We start from the raw sequence: 23189 nt of genomic DNA, 5'->3' as shown, positions 1-23189 counted from the left end.
CCGGAAGTGCTGTACCTAACTGAACTTGCCATACCTGGTATCTGAACCAGCCGTACCTGCTGTACCTGTTGTACCTGCCACATCCACTGTACCTGTCAGTACTTACTATACCTGCTACACCTGCTATACTACCTGAACCCTCCATGCCTGCCAGAACTAGTTGCCCAGTCTGCATCAGTCATCCTAGCTGCACCTGCCTGTACATCAGAGACTGCATCAGCAATCCCAGGTGCACCTGTCTGCACCAGAGACCGTACCAGCCTGCACTTGTGCCCATACCTGCATTCTATACCCCTAGGGTCAGCAGTCACAGTACTGAGTGTCCCTAGGTAGTACCTGGCGGCTACCTTCCATCACATGCCTATTCTCGCCATCAGAGGCTCTAGTGAATGATGTTGTCATTTAGTTACACCCAACAGGTTGAGCCGGAACTGTGGCACAATTGGTCCATTTCCGCTCACACTCGTAAACATAATAACCTATCCCTAGTGTAGGTCATCATTATCAGATTGATGGAGGTCACCTGTTATTGCTTCCTCCATAAGTGCACACTGTATAATAGCCATTATCACAGTTCATATGTTATTGCATCACATTTAGGATTTCAAATTGAGAGCTACATAGTACATACCTTTTAGACTACAGCCATTAGCAGGATCAATTTCCTTCCCATCTATTCTGAATAACCAGCGTCCTGGGATGTTCACATTGGTACTTTCTTCAATATTGACAACCTCAGGTGACCGAGATCCTGGTACGCTAAAAAAATTAGTACTATTTCCACCATTAAATCCAGCCTAAAAGGAAATGAGAATTATTTTTGCATTTTTGAAAGGATCAAACAGTCCAGATGTAGAATCTATTTGGTGTGTAGTACTAGCATAGCCTTAAATGCAATCAGTCACATGACTCATGATGCCTGTAGTTTGGGCAGCATAAATTTGAGGCTTGTCATGCATTACAAGCATGTACAAAGGGCTGCTGATAAGTCTTTGGCTTTGTGATTTTTTTTGTTTCTATCGTAATGAATGTTACATCACATTTGAAAGCCTTATGTGTCGAATATATGTTATCAAAATTTTGTGTTTGTTGCTTATGGCAACAGTGTTCTATGCACGCGGGAAAACAAAATAGCGGAGTCTAATGCGATACTCCCAGCAACTGAGAGCAGAGGAGTGATAAAATTCTTGTTTCTACAAGTAAAGTCAGCAAAGGATATTCATGGTGATATGTCGCAGACATTTGGGGATCGATGCCCTTCCTATTCCACAGTTAAGAACTGGGTAGCCAAATTGAAAACAGGCCACTTCAGCACCAATGATGAGGATCGTCCTGGACGACTGAGAGTGATTGTTGTTCCGGAGATCATCAAAGCTGTGCACAACCTTATACTGGAGAATCGACGAATTTCAGCTAAAGCAATAGCAAACATCATGGGGATTTCCCGTGAACGTGTTTGTGTAATTATCCATGAACATTTGGACATGAGTTAGCTATCTGCAAAGTGGGTCCCCAAATGTTTGACAATAGATCAGAGAAGCATGAGAGTGAAAACGTCCCTGTCCATTTGTCAGCGTTTCCAGACATAAGAACTTCCTGAACTGACTAGGATGGATGAGACCTGGATTTATTTTTATGACCCTGAAAACAAGGACCAGTCAAAAGAGTGGAGGCACAGTGGTTCTCCTTGTCCAAAGAAGTTCAGCGTGCAAAAATCAGCCACTAAGGTGATGGCATCTGTGTTCTGGGATAAGGAAGACGTGCTGCTAGTGGACTACCTTCAAAAGGGTTCCACCATCAATCCAAGATATTACATTGAACTTTTGGACCAACTAAAGGCAGCTCTGAAGGCCAAAAGGTGTGGCAAGCCATCCAAAGGAATTTTGTTCCTACAAGACAACGCCCCCGCTCACACTGCACAAGCAACCATGGCAAAACTGGCAGAGCTAAGCTTCTTGCTGTTAACCACCCACCTTATTCACCAGATCTTGTTCCCTCCAACTATCATCTGTTTCCAAACCTGAAGAAACACCTCAAGGGTACCAAATTTCGCACTATTTCTGATTCCATGGCTGCTACGGATGCCTGGTTTGAGGTACAACCAAAATCCTTCTTTTTGCTAGGCTTTCAGAACTTGGAAAACTGATGTAAGAAGGGTGTTGACATCAGTGGAGAGTATGTGGAATAAATGTAAAGTTTCATCACCCAATCTCGTTTCTTTCTGGGTAAAGCCAAAAACTTATCAGCAGCACCTTGTATAAGGAATCGGGGGTAAAACAAAGCTTGCTGAGCAGTACCTTTTACATAATGCCAGATTACTTCCATAGGATTCAGTGGTGGACAGAGACAAAAGATAGCCCCTGTGCAAGAACAGTATGTAGATGTCATGGGTGTGTCACGGGTGACAGACAGTCCTGTGGTACCGGCTGTAGAAGGTCACAGCGTTTAGCTGCGCAAACTGCTCACTAATCTTCTATTATTCTTGGTTGGTTGACCCCCAACATCTCCAAATAGGCCCCAAATTTGAGCAGTAATTGGAGCTATCTCTATTTGCCGCCATTAGATAGTTGCCGGCTGTGTGCCACAGCTGGCAACCACCATATATATGGAGCAGGCTCCATCACTGAACGCACTAAGTGCATCCGCACCCAACATATGCAACACATGTATTGCAGATGTTGGTGTACCGCCCCCCGTGTCAGCTGCCGAGCTGCTCGGATCCGGAACCGCAGTGGCTCAAGGGGTCTCCGGACTCGGGGAGGGATTGCGCGGACACTCGAATTAAAAAGGGGAAGAATTATGTACAGGGGGATTGGAAGTTCGTGAGTACCACCCACGGTGCGTGGTAAGATGAAGTACCATCGCTGCTGTTGGGGGCACCCGATGGCGGTGGTATGGCAGCAAGGTGTTAAACCCCTCTGTGGGTAATGGAGTTTTGCCTCGGGAGCCCGGTGATGATAGTGAAGGGGTGCCGTTGGGGAGGAAAGGATTTTTCTGCGTACTCACTCAGTCCAAGAATACTGACACCGACAACTTGAAAACCAGAATTCTGAGCACTGTTGCAGCAGGGAGGGAGCACGCGTGGATCCGTGCCCCTTGGTGTTGCTTGTTAGCCTGTGACCTTTTCCGTGGCACTTTCTTCATTATTTGGACCCTGTAGTGTGGAACTAGTCGGGTCCCGCTCACCTGTATGGCTAACGGAGTGAGCTTGCTCTCAGGGTTCACGCTTGGGATTTTCTGGACTCGATACTGGGAAGGTCCTATCCCATCGTTGCGCGAGTACCCCGATTTTGGAGCAGGTGGAGGATGAATCTTTAAGACTTCACCCTCGTCGGGTAAATTACCGGGCTTCGTGAAGCTACTTCCCGGCCTAGGGCCCACGTACCCCGTCGTGCCCTGGTCCTTGCCCGGAGATGGCTGAAGGCCGCCGGCTGCTTTCCACAGCAGATCCGTGCCCCTTGACACGATCCCCTGCGACCGGGGTTCCAGTTCCTACCAGGCCCAGACCAACGTCTGCCACCTAGTATTCTACAAGGAGCCCAGCTCCTGACCTCCTCTCTCTTCTCCTCTCCTCACTTCACCCCTCTAACACTTCTGACTTCCCCTACCGACTCCCCAAGTGGGTGGCCCTATTCCCTTCAGGCCCCCCAATGGTGTGTCTGGTGGGTGTGGTGCAAAGTGTTCCTAGGGTTTTGACTGGCTCTGCTCTTAGCAACACAGAAGGACAGGGATCCGTAACCAAGGAGGATTGGATACTGTGCTGAAGGGCAGATTGCACAATACCCTGTGACGACCTGATAGGCCAGGGCGTCACATTGGGAAGACAATAAGAGTTCAGAAATGTTTCCAAATGATTAACTTCATGTAGTTGGAACTAGCAGAAATGTATGCACATTCTGCAGAAATAAGTGCACCCAGATGTCCGCAATAGATTATTTAAGAGCAGAAATTTCGACAGCAAATCTGGCGCTTGTGAATCTACCCCAATACGTTTCAATGACCAATAATTCCTTCATTTCTTAATTCTGTGTATTTAGAACTGGTTGACATTCGTTTCTTACCTGAGCCATAACACCTCCTAAGCCAGTAAGAGGGTCCCCTCCACTCGCTGTCCCCGTGGTCCATGTTATTTCCTCATAATTAAACATTGCAAAGCTTGATGTGCCATCCGAAATCAGCAGAGCTTGAAATGTATTCACCTGTCAATGTAATTAAACAGCCATGAAAAGCTTTCCCTTTTCTTGTCTCTCCGATTGGCAGGTAACATTGAAACATAAAGGATGTGGAACAATGAGAATATCTTATAACTCAACAATTAACAAAGAGCTTCTGCAATTCTACAGCCTTTATCTTATGTATGTCGGATTTTACAGAGAGCAAATATAATTGTGTAAGGCTAGTTTCCCACTTGCGTTGAACGGTATCCGTTGCATTGCGTTGTGTGACGGATGCAACGGATGTGTTGCATATAGTGGCACAACGGATGCAATGGATACTGCAAAACAACGGAATCCGTTTTGATTTTTTTTTTTTTTTTACAGTTTACCGGCGGCAGACTATTGTGAACGATCAGCTGATCGCTCCCAGTAGCCGGCCGCCGGGTGATCAGCTGATCGCTCCCAGTAGCCGGCCACCGGGTGATCAGCTGATCGCTCCCAGTAGCCGGCCGCCGGGTGATCAGCTGATCGCTCCCAGTAGCCGGCCACCGGGTGATCAGCTGATCGCTCCCAGTAGCCGGCCGCCGGGTGATCAGCTGATCGCTGCCAGTAGCCAGCCGCCGGGTGATCAGCTGATCGCTCGGCCGCCGAGAATGTGTGTGGGGGCGGAGTGCGGGGTGGTGGAGCCGAGCAGGGCCATGGCGCTGAGGACAGGTGAGTGTGTGTGTGTGTGTATACATGCGGAGTGGAGTGCGGGAGGGGGCGGAGCCAAGCGGGGAAGTGTTGGGCTCCCTGCACACGTACCCAGGGTAAATATCGGGTATAACTAGGCAAAGCACTTTCCTTGGTTACCCGATATTTACCTTAGTTACGGGTGCAGGGAGCCAGAGAGAGCATGCGCAGTGAAATCCTGAGGATTCCGCTGCTCAAAAAAACGTTACATGCTGCGTTCCTCCCGCTGGGCGGAAGCAATGGAGCGTCGCCCAGCGGAAGCAACGCAGGTCCTTTTGGCACAATCCGTCATCCATACAAGTCTATGGGAAACAGCGGATTCCGCTGTTTTCCAATAGGGCGGATTGTGACGGAAGGAAAAAACGCAAGTGTGAAAGTACCCTAACACATAGCAAGTAAAGGAAATAGGAGACATCAAATTCTGCTGGAGAAACCTATGATATCTGTATGGCAGAGGCGTGTAGACGGATCTTTTCTGAAGCAAAGACCACAATTGAATACAAGGTTTTTAAAGGGAAGCTGTCATCAGCACGATTATACATTTGGAAATACTGGTATGACTGTATACGGGCTTGTCACCAAATAAAATAACACTTCTTTGTAGAGATCTAATATGCCATTCATGAGAAATCTAGTGCTGGAGCCAAACGCAAACATGGAGGAAACCATTCAAGTGCATTGACACACGCCCAGTGCACTTCCAGTCTGATTTGCATAATAATAATAATTTAATTTATATAGCTACAAAATATTCTGCAGCATTTAACAATTAAGTATAGATATCTACAGACAATAAAGACAATAAAATGTAACATATAGTTGAACAGGTACAGAAGGAGTGAGGGTCATGCTCGCACGTTTACAATTTATAAGGAAATAGGGGGCGCAATAAGTAAAAAGTACTAGTTATATGGATTAATCATTTCTCTTAATAGTTAATCATACTGGTTGTTACCATTCTTAAAGGCGTGGTTCACTACTCTGCAATAGTGACCACCTCTCTGTAAAACTGATGGGGAAGGCTTTTTCTAAATACCTTTGTCAGCCAATTCAGCCTCTGAGTTGCGCTATTGCTGTCTGCTCATCCCCATGCAGTGACACCCCGGGTTTCGGGACCTCTGACATCCGGTGATGTCAAGTCAACTTCCAGTTGACCTGACATCACCGAGGCCAGCCCCAGTCTCCTTGAGTGACTGGGCTGTGGACAGCGTTTCACCGCTCAGCACAGCGCAGCATCTGACGTGCACTCTCCTTCACTGCAGAGCACCACAAGGAGGAGCGATGCTGGGCTTTGACGTGTAGTGAAACTCCGCCCACAGCCCAGTCACTCACTGAGACTTGGGCCGGCCTTGGTGGTGTCGAGTCAACTGGAAGTTGACATAATATCACTGGACCCCAGAGGTCACGGAGCCCGAGGGACACTTCATGGGGATGAGCAGACTGCAATAGCTCCGCTAACAGGCAGAATTAGTTGATCAAGGTATTTAGAAAATGCCTTCCCCATCAGTTTTACAGAGATGTGGTCACTATTGCAGATTAGTGAACCACCCCTTTAATGTTTTGTACTGTATCCTTATCTACTGTGAAATAATTACAAAATTGTTATGTTGTTTTCCTTGATGTTATTTATAATATCTTACTTTGTCATAAGGTATAATAACCATTGATACTTTAAGTTTTCCCCAGAGGCATAACTACAATAGGTGCAGGGGTTGCAATTGTACCTGGAGTCTGGAGCCTAGAGGTCCCATTGTCCCTTAATATCGACCATTGCTACTAAAGACTTGCAATAATTGGGGGCCCTGTTGAAGCTTTTATATTGAGGTCCACCAGCTTCAAGTTACGCCACTTGTTCTCCCTATTTCCATTTTTACCACCCCTCCCTGTTTCGCTCCTTAAAGCGAATTTGTCACCAGGTTCTTGCTACCTCATCTGAGAGCAGATCACCTCGAAATGCGTAGATAACTAAACCTGTTAAATTTGATCTGACTCATTGTTTGGTTGCATGGGCAGCTCAGGGGAACCACTTTCTACTTAGTTGTATACAGGTGCCATCAGGTAAGAGGCAGTATTGCTGCATTTGTGCAGTAGACGTGCGAGTCGCTTCACATCAACTCTAATTGATTCTCTGTAAAAAGTTATAATTTTCATTGGAGAATAAGCTCCTATAAAGCCATACCACTACTTGCATATTTAAAAACATGCTGATTGGTTTCTTTAAGGGGATTTCTGACATTTTTAGTTAATGGCCATCAAATGATTTGGATGAGTTTCAAAACTTGGAATAGCCCCTTGTAAAAGATGGCGTGCTTTAATTATGCAAAATTTTGGTAAAATTCTTTTAATTTTACCCAAAATTAGTTTTAAACAGCAAATTGACAAAAAAATGCAATTATTTCTCCAAAATAATTTTTCCTCAAAAAGCTCAAGACCATAAAGAACTAAAAGCAAATTTACTTTCATGAAGACATTCTGCATCCTTGTCCAATATACATGTAACCTCATGGTGACTTCTGCCATACTTGGATGGTGAATGAGTGCCAGATCTTCATGGTGCGGACCTGGGACTTGACAGAGGGACCCTACCTTAAGACATCCATGACTGCCATGAAGCTCAAGTCATAGAATAACACAAAATGACAATACACTGCAATAAAATAGTATTGCAATTTATTGTACAAGTGATAAGTCCCCCGAGTAGGACTAAAAAACAGATGTAGAAAAAAAATAATTAAACATAAAAACTCTTCATCATATTCAAGGTGTTAATGAAAAGGAAACAATATTTTCTAATGGATCTCCCTGAATGCTAGCAGAGGATTTACAGTGGTTTGAACCCTACAGTAATAAAGCTCATTGCTCAAACATTTGGGATGAGCATTGGGTTCCTTTAGGCCGTGACCTCTAGGCACACTTCAAATGCCCCAGTCTCCCTCATAAATAATTTAAAAACTGAGTAATATTTTAACTTATAGAATTACAGGAGTGGTGCTGCTTCCTCCATAGAAGGTGACCTCATCCCACGTGACCAGGAAAACCCAAGTGGCTGAAAAGAAAGCAAGATTCCTGAAATGTTTCCTAATTTCCTTAGATGCTTTCTTCAGAATAATAGGATCTGTGGTTTCCCGGTAGTAGATTTCTCCTCGTATTCCATTATGAACATCTGCCCAAAAAGGAGCGATGAAAGCACGCCCATCAGCTAGCGGAAAAGCTTCAGGAGTAAACTGACTCACAAGAACATTGAAGGAGATAACCCCATTGTTGTTGACCTAGGCAAAAAAACAGAAAAGTTATTGATCAAAAGATGACAATGTAAATACAAAAAAAGTTGAAAATTGTAGATCTAAACCCCACAAAACTTCTCATACTGAAGAAGACAGACCTCCTTCTAAACTTCTATGGCTCTACTCCAGCAATGCCATGTAGCAGATTGTTCCTCAGACATTTTGATATTAGCCAAGGTGTGTGAGCGCCGGGATTTCTGTATGTGGAGCTCATGCTCCATACTGAATTAATCAGATGTTTTGAAAATGTTGCTTCCATTTGTTCATCATTTGCTTATCATTAACATGTCTGTCCATTCTGTAATTTCCATAATTTCACAACTTTTCCTTTTTGGTTTTGAAATTTCAATGTTGAAGAGTGTACAGTAGTTGGCTGGACGACCTACCGAATGGATGGCACTTTTGACCAATAGCATAGTCAATAGATATTATCATTGTGTTCAGAGCCTCTATTTTGGGAATGGTGGGGTTCCAGTGGTCAGCCCGCCAGTGATTGGAAAATTATCCCCTATCTCATGGATAGCGAGTAACTTCCAAAGTTGGTCTAAGGGGAACGCTATTCTCCTTGTGGAGACTAACACCAATCCAGCATGCCATTGATGAGGAGACTTTAAGCCACAATGCATATTTCCCAGAGGAGCATTGCGGTTTAAAGTCTCCTCACCACTGGCATGCTGGAATGGTGTGTCAGTCTACGCAAGGAGAATAAATTTCCCTTTAGACTATGTGTTAGCCTCTCATACAGCCAGATCAGAACTGATACTTTGAATTGACGAGGGACAACCATCCCAAAACATTGTGTCTACAAATTGGGGTTCTGATCTGGCATAAATCCTAGGTCATATGACAAGGCTCGTTAAAGGGTCACTTTTGACTTTTAGGATTGCTACTTCCAATAGATGGCACTAGTTTGTCTACTTCCTCTCTGAAGAGACCATTTCGAAACTTGGTACACCTCCTTAACTGTATGTAGTATGAAGATTAGTGACACTTCTATAGAAACATTCTTTTCTACTCACTAATTCCTTTGTTGTCCAGAGCTGCAATGCACTGCAGAAATTGACATGGTGCAAATGTAAAAGCTGCATCATGGGTCCATTTCACCTGAAGATCTTTTCCACATTTTTTATAAAATCTCATCCACTTTTTTCCTACTTTAATATTCTGCACATCTACTAAACAAGATGGAAAACCCACCGAGTATTTGCCATGTCTGAACATACCCTAAAGCCCAATTCACTTTTTCAGACATTTTGCAGTGTCTACAACAGAAACGCTGGGGCTTTATAATTATGGCATTCACATTGGGCATATTTCTCAATATATTTACAATAGAATACTGGCATAATATTTCCCTAAAAAACAAAAAATAGGGCCTACACACCTTTAGTATTGGGTTAATGTACAGGTGCACAAATCCGCTTTCTGGCCAATATACAAGCATGCATATACGGTGTGTGTGTGTGTGTGTATATATATATGGTCCCCTGAGGAAGTCACCACGAAATACGTATTGGGACTTTTTTCCCCTTGTGTGACTGCATGTGAGTGCTATAATTGGTGGAATATCCACCGGGCTATGTGTTTGGGTAATGTGCCTATGATTATGTACTAAGTGTTATCCTGTCATTACTGTGAACTTGGAAAGGCACTTACATTGGTTTTGCTGGGAATACTTCCCTGTCCGTTGGACCATGTGTTTGTGTAATGTGCCCATTGTCATTCACTAAAGTGTTACTCTGTCATTTGCTGTGAACCTGTTTATGATATAGGCACGTACACTGGCCCTGCTGGGAATATATCCCTGTCCATTGGACTAGATGCCTGGGCAGTGTGCCTATGTTCATATACTTAAGTGTTACTCTATCACTCACTGTGAACCTGTTTATTGCAATGGCATTTACACTGACCTTGCTGGGAACATATCCCTGTTCACCGGATGATGTGTGTGAGTAACATGCCTATTGTCATCTATTAAAGTGTTATTCTGTCACTGACTGTGAATTTATCTTTTGTATAGGCACTTACACTGGCTCTGCTGGGAATATATTCCTGTTCATTTATTTGTAATGTGCCTAGAGTTCTTGATTAGGTGAACCTGCGTTTTGTAAAAGGCACTTACACTGGCCCTGCTGGGAGTACACCCTTTTGTGTGCACCTAATTTGATCCATGCAGCCCCACATGGGGTTCTTTATTCGCTCTTATATGTCATTTAACCTTCTTACTTGTCACAATTTTTATATCCCATGTAATATTTATATGCTTGACCCAACCAATTAAAGTTTTTCTATGTGCAACTTACTTTGGTGTTGGTGGTTCTTGGGCCATGGGATATGATGTAATATAAGGCAAATTTAAAGACTTTTTTTCTGCTGTTTCAACACATACACATAAGTGGCAGCGCACTGTGATTAATGAATACATGAACCCCAATATTGCTATAAATGTTAAATATGTTAGGTACTTAGAGTTTTTTTAATCAACGAGTGCAAACACCATTTAACTACGTCAAGGTGTCCCCATTATGGATGGTCCCTACACTTGTGTCCAAAATCTCCATGTGCCAAACCAGTCTCATCTGAATGGGGAGTGAAAACCAGGTGTAGGTCACAATTAAAATCTTGAATGGGAAAGATGGGGGGGTAAGGCTAAAGGGGGGCACACCCTCCTACAATTTATACTACAAAAAAGAAAAAAAATATACCCGCACACCTTTAGTATTGAATTAATGTACAGGTGCACAAATACATGGTTGGGTGGCTTTTGTTTTCTTTGATCAAAAACCGTTAATAAGTACCTTATGTATTTAATGCTTATCGCAATATTGGAGTTCATGTATTTGTTAATCACACCTTGTTTGCATATACAATTATTGATAAATCTGATTCAATATATAGAAATGTAATGTTTACGTTTATTCCCCCTATATTTATTTATTGATAATTGCTGAAAAATGCATGGAAAATTAACAAATCCTGTGTCAGCATGTTCTATGGCAGCTTTACTATTGGAAAAGTACTTTGTTTAAAGGGGTATTCCCAAAATAGTAAGTTGTAAGCTATCCCCTATCCAAATAGTTAAGCACTGTGCTCGGCTTTCTCTGTCCCATAGACAATGAATGGAGTGGACGTTGCGCACCAATGTTCCATTGAAGATGAGGCTCTGTGGAGCCTAATTTTATAGTTCTTAACTTAATTGGGAACAGTGGTGGTCCCAGCGGTCTGACCACTATCAATCAGAATGTCATCCCCTTTCGTGTGAATGACATCTAAACTTGGTACAAACTCTTTAATGTATAGTAACAGTTTAGCATATACCTTAGTAACAGTTATGTACAAGCATTTCTATTCTAATCATTTTTTCTTCTCCCTAATTCCTCTGCTGTCCAGACCTGTTTCTGCTCTACCTGCACAATGATGCTGGAAAGTTTGTCAAATCTTCAGAATTTTCTATATTTCTGCAATTTTACTTTAAACTACATTAGATTTTCACACAAGTCCTAAAAGTAGATAAAAAGAACCACATTAAACAAATGAGTGAAAAATATTATACTTGATAACCTTTTTTTACTCAGAAAAATAATCCAATATCATGTCTGTGAATGTCAAAAGTATGTGAACCTTTACTTTCATAATCTGGTGTGATCTCCTTCTGCAGCAATAACTGTATCTAAATATTTCCGGTAATTGTTGATTACTCCTGCACATTAAATTGGAGGAATTTTAGCCCATTGCTCCCTGTAAAACAGCTTCAACTCTTAGGTTGGTGTTTTCTCTCATGAACTGCTCACTTCAGGTCTTGCCACAAAATTTCTATAGGATTCAGGTCAGGACTTTGACTTGGCTATTTCAAAACTATTATTTTGTAGAAAGACTTGGGTGCTTTGGATCGGTCTCTTAATGCCTGACATACAGTCTATTCAGACTCAGCTCCTGGATAGATATGCTGACATTTTACTTTAAAATTTGCTGATAAAATTCAGAATTAGTTGTTCCCTCAATGATGACAATTCGCTCTGGCCCACTTTTTATATATATATATATATATATATATATATATATAACCACCATCGTGTTTCATAGATGCACGAGATTTGTTCCCTGTATTGCAGCTCTTTGGATTTTGTAACGATACATCTAAAAACACATGTTGTGAAGATGTCACGAAGTGTGACGTATTCACTAGGAACAGGGAAGCATAAGCTTACCCTCATCCCAAAGATACGCCTGAAGGTGGTGATGTTTGGGCCGCCTTACTTGCCCTAGCTCCTGAGCAATTCTGGTTTAGTGCCCCCCCTCCCTCCACCCAGGAGAGGGCCGGGACGAGAGCGATTAATCCCACACAAACAGACAGGGAAAAACCAAAACTCAAACTCACAGCAATCACACACAGAGGGAGTATATAATCAGGCACCTAGAGTATTTCCACAACATATCAAACAGCACACATAGGTTCACCAGCAACTGGATATAAAAGCACAAGAAACGGGATCACATGAAGCTACCATCGGCAGAGGAGACCAGGCTCCACCATCTTAAAAAGGGTGGAGGTGACTGTGGTAGGTTTCCTGCAACATATGACTCAAACAGCAATCCACAGGCTAGCAGAAATTAACTCCTGCAATCCAAATTACTAACAAGAGTACAGCTGGTTGATGTCCGTGCCTGTCTGTGTCTGTGCAATTCAAAAGCAGCATCATGTGAAGTGTGTAACTCTGCTGTGTGAACAGCGTCAGCAGTAGTCCTGACACCAGGTTAGTTTTGAGCCAGACACTGTGTGACAGAAGATCAGACTTTTAGATCCCTGTTCTCTAAATAAACAGGCTGCCCACTCACACCTGATTGTCATCCCATTGATTGAAAACATCAGACTCTAATTTCACCTTCAAATTTTCTGCTAATCCTAACGGTTCACATACTTTTGTGACTCACAGACCAGTGATATTGGATCATATATTAATTTTCCTAAATAAAAAAATATACAAAGTCTAATATTTTTTTACTTTTTATTAGATTCGGTTCTCTGTATTTACGTTTAAGACATGCGTGAAAATTCGATGTTCTTTGAAGTCAAATTTATGCAGAGATGTGGAAATATCGGAACAGTTCTGAAAATTTCAAGCACTACTGTACCTTTATAACAACAGTTCTAAACTGACAGATCTTCGATTTTATTAGTGCAATATTTTAGGAATGTTACACTGTGGCCGTCCATGAGAAAGTAGACAATTATTTTTAGTATGAATCATCTCAACTTTTGTAGAGAAACTTTTTTCTTTTAAAGTCATTTTGAGTTACTTACATAGAGTGCTTTGTATGGAACGCCAAAAAATATAAAAGGAAGAGACAATTTAATTTCCGGAGAACTTCCATCATCCACTTTTGGCGTTTTAGTATCATTCTGCCAGAATGGATATAATATCGTCTTTGACTGAGCTGCAATGAATTGAAAAATAGGTATTTTATTAACATACATTGAAGATAATTGCAAAAAAAAAATAAAATAAAATAAAAGAAATTCCATTTTGAAGGTGATATATGAATTACTAATTTATTTTTTAGTTCAAGTACAATATATTGGGTCAAATGTATTGGGACACCTAAACCTTACCCCACTCTCATCCTAAATCCATAGGTATTAATAGGGAGTACACTTTAGCTGAGACATTTTCCACTTTTCTGGGAATGATTTCTACAAGATTTTGGAATGTGTCTTCAGAAATAAATGCCTAGAAGAGAATTTGTGAGGCTAAACGCTGATTTTGGACGAGAGGATGGACTCATAATCTCTGTTCTTTTTCATCTTAAGTGGATTGGGTTTGAGGGCAGGGCTCTGTAAGGTCACTCAGGATCTTCCACACCAAACCATGACTCTATGGACTTCCTTTATGCACTTTGCACAGTCACGGGAAACAGAACATGGCCTTTCCCAAACAGTTCCCACAAAGTTGGATTGGTATGCTGTTTTGGTATGCTGTGGCAGTAAGATTTCTATTCACCGGAACTCAGGAGCCAAGGCCGACCTCTGAGAAACCATATCATAGACTTAATCCTCCTCAATGTACTCCAGCAAGTAACATTCTCCTGAAATCAGCGTTGGCATAATACTAAAATATTGTCCAAACAGAATGACACATTCAGCCAATTTAGAAGATGGTAAGTCAATGCTTCCCAAGCCATTGTTACGGTATGTATACCTAGTTATGGTGAACAAATAATACCACTATATGAGGGCAAATATTGTCATCATACTGTTATTAGTATACAAAATACAGTCTGATATTACCAATATTACCAGTGTACAAGTCCCACATAATGCGCCATACCGTGACACATAGCTTTGCCAAACACAGTGATTTCATATTACCCCACTCTTACTAAGTAATATCCCCTATAGAATGATCAGTAATATGAATGCTACTATAGAGGATACAAATAATACTGCCGCACTATGACCAATAGACCTTAACCACTAGACCTTAGGCTTCTCATATTTATAGTAATGATCACATCTTTTCCGAATCTACATAAACTTTCTACACCTACTGCTATTTCCAGTTCTGTGTCTGTAGCAGCCATGCCTGATCCCAAACCTGCCCATAAGCATACATATTACATTCTAGACCTATGTTCCCCCACTCCAGTCCTCCAGAGCCGCCAAAGCGCATGTTTTCAGGATTTCCTTAGTATTGCACAGGTGATGGAATTATCACTAGAGATTGATGCGCACTAGAATGCTTGGGTGCCTGCTACTTGAGTTGAGCTTGTCAGATGCTCTAAAAGGGCTCAACTCAAGTAATGAGTGTAATGGAAGTCACTGATTGGGCAGTTCATCTCTATGTCCAAATACAGCCAGCTGTCACGCTTCCCGGTCCCCGGGCCCCGCACTCAGGTCCCCGTGGCCCGCACTCCGGTCCCCGTGGCCCGCTCCCCGGTTCCCGCCGGCGTCCCCTGCTCACCACCCCGGTCCCGGTCCTGTCCTCCTCGCCTGCACCCTCCTGGTGTCCTGCTCCCCGCTCCTGGCGCTCTTCTGCGACATGGGACACACAGCCGGGCGCTCCTGCTTCCTCCTCACCGATTCCTGGACTGGCTTCTGGCACACGGGCCTCGCGCATGCGCATTAGGGCGCGCGCGCGGTCATTGACCCTCTCTTAAAGGGCCAGCACCCAGAAACAGGATATTGCATAGACAGGTACAGGGTATATTAGGTTTCTCTTTCCTGGTGGGCGGGGCCTGTTCTACGTGTTTAACAAGCTAGTGTTCAGGTCCCCGTATTCCTTTAGCCTGTGCTTTGCCCTGTATTAACCCTGTCTGTCTCGCAGAGCCTGTCCTGCCACGCCAGCCGCTCCGAACCAAGTCCATCCCTGGACCCGGACGGTGACTTCGGCGGATGTTCCACCACCTCAGCAACTCCGCCAGTCTCCAGTCCCTGGCTCCGTTCGGTGACCCGCCCCATTGCTCAGCAGGTTCCGGATTCCGCCTGACCCTACAACCCGGCCTCAGACCCTGAGCCTCGTCACCCGGACTACCGTCCAGTACTCCGTGTGTTCAGCAACATCCACCTTTCCTGCTCCTCTACGGACTGTCTGGCTACCCATAGTGCTTCGGCTGCCGTGCATCAGGACCCTCTGGCGGGGTGACCGGCCTGGCTGCCTCCTCAGGGGAAATCGGTGTACGGTCCAGTGCTTCCACCATCCGGACGTAACACCAGCCATAAACAAAGCATTTTCGGGGGAAGGGAGGGTGGTTTTTTTTTTCTTTTGACACACTACATCCGAAAATGTTGCTTTAACCCCAGTGAGGACCATTCGGAGACTGCAACTGGTTCTCCCTTAGGTGCCTGCACACATCATGCACTGAAGAAAGCCTGTGCTTTGTGGTCTTTGTTTCATGGACTAAACATCCGAGCACCCGCGATACTCAGCCGAGCTCCGCAAGTACCCAAGTGCCCCGATGCTCGATCACAGCAGGCTTGCTCATCAATAATTATCACCTGTTCAATACTAAGGAAATCCTGAAAACATGCGCTGTTGGTGGCTCTTGAGGACTGTAGTTGGGGAACACTGGTCTAGACTGCAGTGGTGACTTAATTTATAATACTGATCCACACAATAAAAATGCCATCTCTTGTGCAAAAGAGAGAATTCTAGAGGTTCAAATAGGAGGCAATAGTAATATTTTCAGTGCCCACAAACAGTAACCGTGTCCAATCCAGATCCTTCACAGCACTTGTGCACTTAAGCAGGCTTTACACGCTACGACATCTCTAGCAATTGCTAGCGATATCGAGCGTATAAGCACCCGCCCCCGTCGTGGATGCGATATCGTGTGATAGCTACGGCAGCGTCACACACTTACCTGTTCGTCGTCGTCGCTGTGACTGCCGAACAATCCCTCCCTCAAAGGGGAGGGACGTTTGGCATCACAGCGACGTCACCGCGACGTCACTAAGCGGCCGGCCAATCAAAGCGGAGGGGCGGAGATGAGTGGGACGTAACATCCGGCCCACCTCCTTCCTTCCGCATTGTGGCCGGCGGCAGGTAAGGAGACTGTCCTCGCTCCTGCGGTGTCACACATAGTGATGTGTGCTGTCGCAGGAGCGACGAACCACATCGATAATCAACCATTACCGATTTTTGGTTTTGGGACGACCTCTCCATGGTGAACGATTTTCACCATTTTTGAGGTCGCTTAAGGTCGCTGGTAAGTATCACACGCTGCGATATCGTTAATGACGTCGGATGTGCGTCACTAACAACGTGACCCCGACGAAAAAACATTAACGATATCGTAGCGTGTAAAGCCCCCTTTAGGGTCTCACATAGTGATAATACTCATCTTTATGTTCCCGACAAATAAACCCCCTTTAGGCAACCTAGACTTAAAGTGAACCTGTTAGGTGGAATATGCACTCAGAACCAAACCACGAGCAGGTCTGGGTGCATATTGTTAATCGCTGCCTAACTGTCCCTGTATCTGGTAGAATAGATAAAGAGAGCTTTAGAAAAAGTATTTCTAAAGATCTTTTCTCATATGCTAATGAGTGCAGGGACTAGTCTGTCCTCTTAGTATTGTAGCACACCCACAGGGGCATGCTTACATGCTACTTTATGCAGCATCACCAGTGGTGACATACAGTCATATGAAAAAATTTGGGCACCCCTATTAATGTTAACCTTTTTTCTTTATAACAATTTGGGTTTTTGCAACAGCTATTTCAGTTTCATATATCTAATAACGGATGGACTGAGTAATATTTCTGGATTGAAATGAGGTTTATTGTACTAACAGAAAATGTGCAATCCATATTTAAACAAAATTTGACCGGTGCAAAAGTATGGGCACCTCAACATAAAAGTGACATTAATATTTTGTAGATCCTCCTTTTGAAAAAATAACAGCCTCTAGTCGCTTCCTGTAGCTTTTAATGAGTTCCTGGATCCTGGATGAAGGTATATTTGACCATTTCTGTTTACAAAAAAATTCCAGTTCAGTTAAGTTTGATGGTCGCCAAGCATGGACAGCCGCTTCAAATCATCCCACAGATGTTCAATGATATTGAGGTCTGGGGACTGGGATGGCCATTTCAGAACATTGTAATTGTTTCTCTGCATGAATGCCTGAGTAGATTTGGAGCGGTGTTTTGGATCATTGTCTTGCTGAAATATCCATCCCCTGCGTAACTTCAACTTCGTCACTGATTCTTGCACATTATTGTCAAGAATCTGCTGATATTGAGTTGAATCCATGCGACCCTCAACTTTAACAAGATTCCCGGTGCCGGTATTGGACACACAGCCCCAAAGCATGATGGAACCTCCACCAAATTTTACTGTGGGTAGCAAGTGCTTTTCTTGAAATGCCGTGTTATTTTGCCTCCATGCATAATGCCTTTTTGTATGACCAAACAACTTAATCTTTGTTTCATCAGTCCACAGGACCTTCTTCCAAAATGTAACTGGCTTGTCCAAATGTGCTTTTGCATAACTCAGGCGACTCTGTTTGTGGCGTGCTTGCAGAAACGGCTTCTTTCGCATCCCTCTCCCATACAGCTTCTCGTTGTGCAACGTGTGCTGTATTGTTGACCGATGCACATTGACACCATCTGCAGCAAGATGATGCTGCAGGTCTTTGGAGGTGGTCTGTGGATTGTCCTTGACTGTTCTCACCATTCTTCTTCTCTGCCTTTCTGATATTTTTCTTGGCCTGACACTTCTGGGCTTAACAAGAACTGTACCTGTGTTCTTCCATTTCCTTACTATGTTCCTCATAGTGGAAACTGACAGTTTAAATCTCTGAGACAACTTTTTGTATCCTTCCCCTGAACAACGATGTTGAATAATCTTTGTTTTCAGATCATTTGAGAGTTGTTTTGAGGAACCAATGATGCCACTCTTCATAGGAGATTCAAATAGGAGAACAACTTGCAAGTGGCCACCTTAAATACCTTTTCTCATGATTGGATACACCTGCCTATGAAGTTCAAAGCTCAATGAGGTTAAAAAACCAATTTAGTGCTTTGGTAAGTTAGTTAAAAGTAGTTAGGAGTGTTCAAATCAAGAAATTGATAAGGGTGCCCATACTTTTGCACCGGTCAAATTTTGTTTAAATGCGGATTGCACATTTTCTGTTAGTACAATAAACCTCATTTCAATGCAGAAATATTACTCAGTCCATCAGTTATTAGATATATGAAACTGAAATAGCTGTTGCAAAAACCCAAATTGTTATAAGGAAAAAAGGTTAACATTAATAGGGGTGCCCAAACTTTTTCATATGACTGTATGTACTTGTGTCCGCTGTCTTCGCTGTTCAGAACGCCCGGCACTTCCGGTCATGTGCAGCATAATGCCGGGTGTATGCCTCCCGGCTTCAGTAAGGTCTAGTGCGCATGACCGGAAGTGCCAGGGACTTCTGAACATCGGAGACAGCGGACACAAGTACACACATCATCGCTGGTGATACTGCATTGGTTAGCATGTTAGCACACCCCCTGTGGGCATGCTACTGTACCGCCCCGCGGACTCGGCTGCGACCGCCGAGCCGCTGGGATACGTGCTCGCACGGTGGGTGGTGGCTCGAGCTCTACACGGACCCGGTGGTCACGTCGCTCTGCAAGCTGGGGTTGGCGCTACAAGCGGGGACTTGACGGGGAGTTCCCCTGCCGGGGCCGCGGTGGTTTGGTTTGGGATGTAAGTTCTTGACGCCACCCACGGGTTGTGGTGAATAGATGGACACCACCGCTGCCGTTAACTAGGTCTCCCAGGGACGGTGTTGCGCAGCTTGGTGTTGACCCCTCCGTGGGTAGGGGAGTGATGGTCCCGGGGGTAGGTGCGGAGGCGGGGGAGCGGGTGCGGGCGCATGCTGGTGCGGTGCGCGGCCCGAAGGCATTGGTGTACTCACTATGACACAATACACTGGAGTCTCTGGTAAACCAAACGGGATGATGAACGGGGCCCGCAGCCGGCTGCAGCTTCTCCCTGAACGGGTTGGTGGTTTCCGCCTTTCTCCTGCACCTTGTTATATTAATGTTTGACTCCTATGCCTAAGCAATGGTAGTCCGCTCCCCGACTTGCTGATTGTCGGAAGAGCCCTGTTTGCCCGCAGACGCTGGCCCCTTGGGTCTCTATCTCTAGGCGGTGGCTTTACCCTGTATGGTTGGGCTGTTGTCTTCAAACGGCTCTTGTGTGGGATAGGTCCTTAAGTCCAGTCCTCAATCAGTTGATTTGACTTGGCCCTGTCTGTTTGGGGCTTTGTACTGGGTCTGAGTTCCCCTCCTGGTGCTCCGGTTTCCAATCGGTGCCCCGGTTCGGTACCGGTGGGCCACCGCCCGACCCCGATCCCTACGGTTCTACCGGCTGTAATCCCAGCTCCTGCAGGCGGCCACCACCTTCTGCCTCCTTGCCAAAGGTGACTGGGCTCCGACCCAGCCACCTGAGTAGACTGTTGGCAGGCCTGGTCACAGGTCTTCCCTTGAACTCGTCCTCCCTCCTTCACTGTTAAGGCTACTCTTTACACTATCTAGAACTTCTGTGTCTTTTCCCGCCTCCAGGCCTGTGAACTCCTCGTGGGCGGAGCCAACCACCTGGCTCCGCCCCCCTGGTGTGGACATCAAACATGGAGGGTGTTGACACGGGTTTCTTGGTTGGCTGCTGTCACCTACTCGGGGAGGGTGTGTGTGTGTGTGTGTGTGTGTGTGTGTGTGAGACTACCTGGGACGACCTGACTAGTCCAGGGCGTCACACTACCATGCTAAGAGGGCAGACTAGTCAGGGAAAGTAACGCCCTTGTGACTAGTCCCTGCACTCCTTAGCATATGATAAAAGATCTTTAGATATACTTTCTCTAAAGATTCCTTTATCTATGCTACTAGATGCTGTGACGGTTAGGCAGGGATTAGCAATATGCAGCCAGAACTGCTCATGGTTCTACGTGCATATTCCACCTGACAGGTTCCCTTTAATGGAGCTGCAAAGGGGTTGTGTCAAGTTAGGAAGTTAACTTTACCTAATCTCTGGGGGTCTGATGAAGAATGCGGCTCCCACAAATCCCGAGAACAGGACTCCAAAAGGCCCCATCTGAATGTGTTCATGGTCAGGCATGAACACCTCTGCTTCATTCATTTTGTACTACAGAGAAAACTCCTCCGGTATCGGTGTCTCATAGAGAATCAAATGAAAGGAGACCCGCAAACTTTACTTCTGCTCCATTCAGACTGGGCTTTGCAGATCCCTGTTCTTGGGAGCAGCAGGTGTCACATCAATAGAACCAAAAACAATCAATAACAAGTCATCTCCTATAATATCGACAGGGGATAACTTATTAACTTACTACAACCCCTTTATCAGTAATAATGCCCGTTTTCTGGATTTACACAGTAAATAAATTCCCCACACAGTAAAAATCCCACTCCTGTATAAAATAATAAAGGCACTTTGTTATGCATAGAAAATAATAATATCTCCTATCTAGGTCAAAGCAGTAGTAAAAACTCCATTTGTACCCCCCTTCTTCCACCCAGACACACAAATACACAGAATATAGAATGTAGATACTGTATTTGTGACATCTAATACGTAATAGTGCCCCCTTTTTTCCTAGTAAATAATAAAACATATATTTACCTTGCCCCTGTTCTATGATAAACCTGTACTTTTAGCCATACAGTAGAGGAAATAAGTATTTGATCCCTTGCTGATTTTGTAAGTTTGCCCACTGACACAGACATGAACAGTCTATAATTTTAAGGGTAGGCTCATTTTAACAGTGAGAGATAGAATATCAAAAATAAAATCCAGAAAATCATATTGTATAAATTATATACATTTATTTGCATTTTGCAGAGAGAAATAAGTATTTGATCCCCTACCAACCATTAAGACTTCTGGCTCCTACAGACCAGTTAGACGCTCATAATCAACTCATTACCTGCATTAAAGAGCTGTTTTACATTGTCCCCTGTATAAAAGACTCCTGTCAAGAGACTCAATTAATCAGTCAGACTCTAACCTCTCCAACATGGGCAAAACCAATGGGCTTTCTAACAATGTCAGGGACAAGATCATAATATAGAGAGAAGGGCTGCACACCAGTGACCGTGCAAGGGGAATACTGTAAATATAAAGCAGGAACTGCTGTGCGAATACTGGCATGAAAAATACAATAGCTATATGTGAGAATGAAAATATGACAATGGAATCTGCATAACTGCCATGAACTTAAGAATAAAGAGAAATTTAGCTATTGAATTGATCAATGCAACAGAGCCCCAACACCTCGTCATGGTGTTCTCTTATATTGAGGTCCCTAGCTAATGTGTCTCCTCTCTTGCAGTTAAAAAACTTACCGTGTATGGGAAGCTGAGACCCAGGCTATATATGTGTAATGTGGACTATAGTTTTTAGGGTTTTTGTACCCAGTTCATACTTAGAATGGTGTTCAAGACCTTATTTATTAATTGGTTTCTAGTCTTTCGTTTGTGAACCCGGCCCCAGCCACACCTATCACCAGTCGACATTATACATATATAGCCTGGGTCTCAGCTTCCCATACACGGTAAGTTTATTTTAACTGCAAGAGAGGACACACATTAGCTAGGGACCCCAATGTAAGAGAATACCGTGACCAGGTGTTGGGGCTCTGTTGTATTGATCAATTCAATAGATACATTTTTCTTTATTCTTAAGTTCATAGCAGTTATGCAGATTCCATTGTCATATTTTCATTCTCACATATACAGTGCTGGCCAAACGTATTGGCACCCCTGCAATTCTGTCAAAGAATATTCAGTTTCTTACTGAAAATGATTGCAAACACAAATTCTTTGGTATTATTATCTTCATTTATTTTGCTTGCAATGAAAAAATACAAAAGAGAATGAAACAAAAATCAAATCATTGATCATTTCACACAAAACTCCAAAAATGGGCCAGACAAAAGTATTGGCACCCTTATCCTAATACTTGGTTGCATAACCTTAGCCAAAATAACTGCGAACAACCACTTCTGGTAACCATCAATGAGTTTCTTACAATGCTCTGCAGGAATTTTAGACCATTCTTCTTTGGCAAACTGCTCCAGGTCCCTGAGATTTGAAGGGTGCCTTCTCCAAACTGCCATTGTGAGATCTCTCCACAGGTGCTCTATGGGATTCAAGTCTGGACTCATTGCTGGCCACTTTCGTAGTCTCCAGTGCTTTCTCTCAAACCATTTTCTAGTGCTTTTTGAAGTGTGTTTTGGGTCATTGTCCTGCTGGAAGACCCATGACCTCTGAGGAAGACCCAGCTTTCTCACACTGGGCCCTACATTATGCTGCAAAATTTGTTGGCAGTCTTCAGACTTCATAATGCCATGCACACGGTCAAGCAGTCCAGTGCCAGAGGCAGCAAAGCAACCCCAAAACATAAGGGAACCTCCGCCATGTTTGACTGTAGGGACCGTGTTCTTTTCTTTGAATGCCTCTTTTTTTTTCCTGTAAACTCTATGTTGATGGCTTTTCCCAAAAAGCTCTACTTTT

At 43.9% G+C, this 23189-nt stretch overlaps 1 protein-coding gene across 1 annotated transcript in view; it reads right to left on the bottom strand.

Moving 5' to 3' along the window:
* TECTA (tectorin alpha) overlaps window positions 1–23189 on the bottom strand; it is a 188032-nt gene that overhangs the window by 155272 nt on the left and 9571 nt on the right. The window contains exons 3-5 of the mRNA XM_075327274.1: window positions 7871–8158; window positions 4062–4199; window positions 632–797 (exon numbers count right to left, since the gene is read on the bottom strand). Coding sequence (XP_075183389.1) covers window positions 632–797; window positions 4062–4199; window positions 7871–8158 — 592 coding nt within the window. The remainder of the gene's footprint in view (window positions 1–631; window positions 798–4061; window positions 4200–7870; window positions 8159–23189) is intronic.

Source organism: Anomaloglossus baeobatrachus, chromosome 11, assembly GCF_048569485.1.
Source record: "Anomaloglossus baeobatrachus isolate aAnoBae1 chromosome 11, aAnoBae1.hap1, whole genome shotgun sequence".
Taxonomy (NCBI): domain Eukaryota; kingdom Metazoa; phylum Chordata; class Amphibia; order Anura; family Aromobatidae; genus Anomaloglossus; species Anomaloglossus baeobatrachus.
Note: the sequence above shows the minus strand (reverse complement) of the source record. Positions and strands in the feature narration are given on the sequence as shown.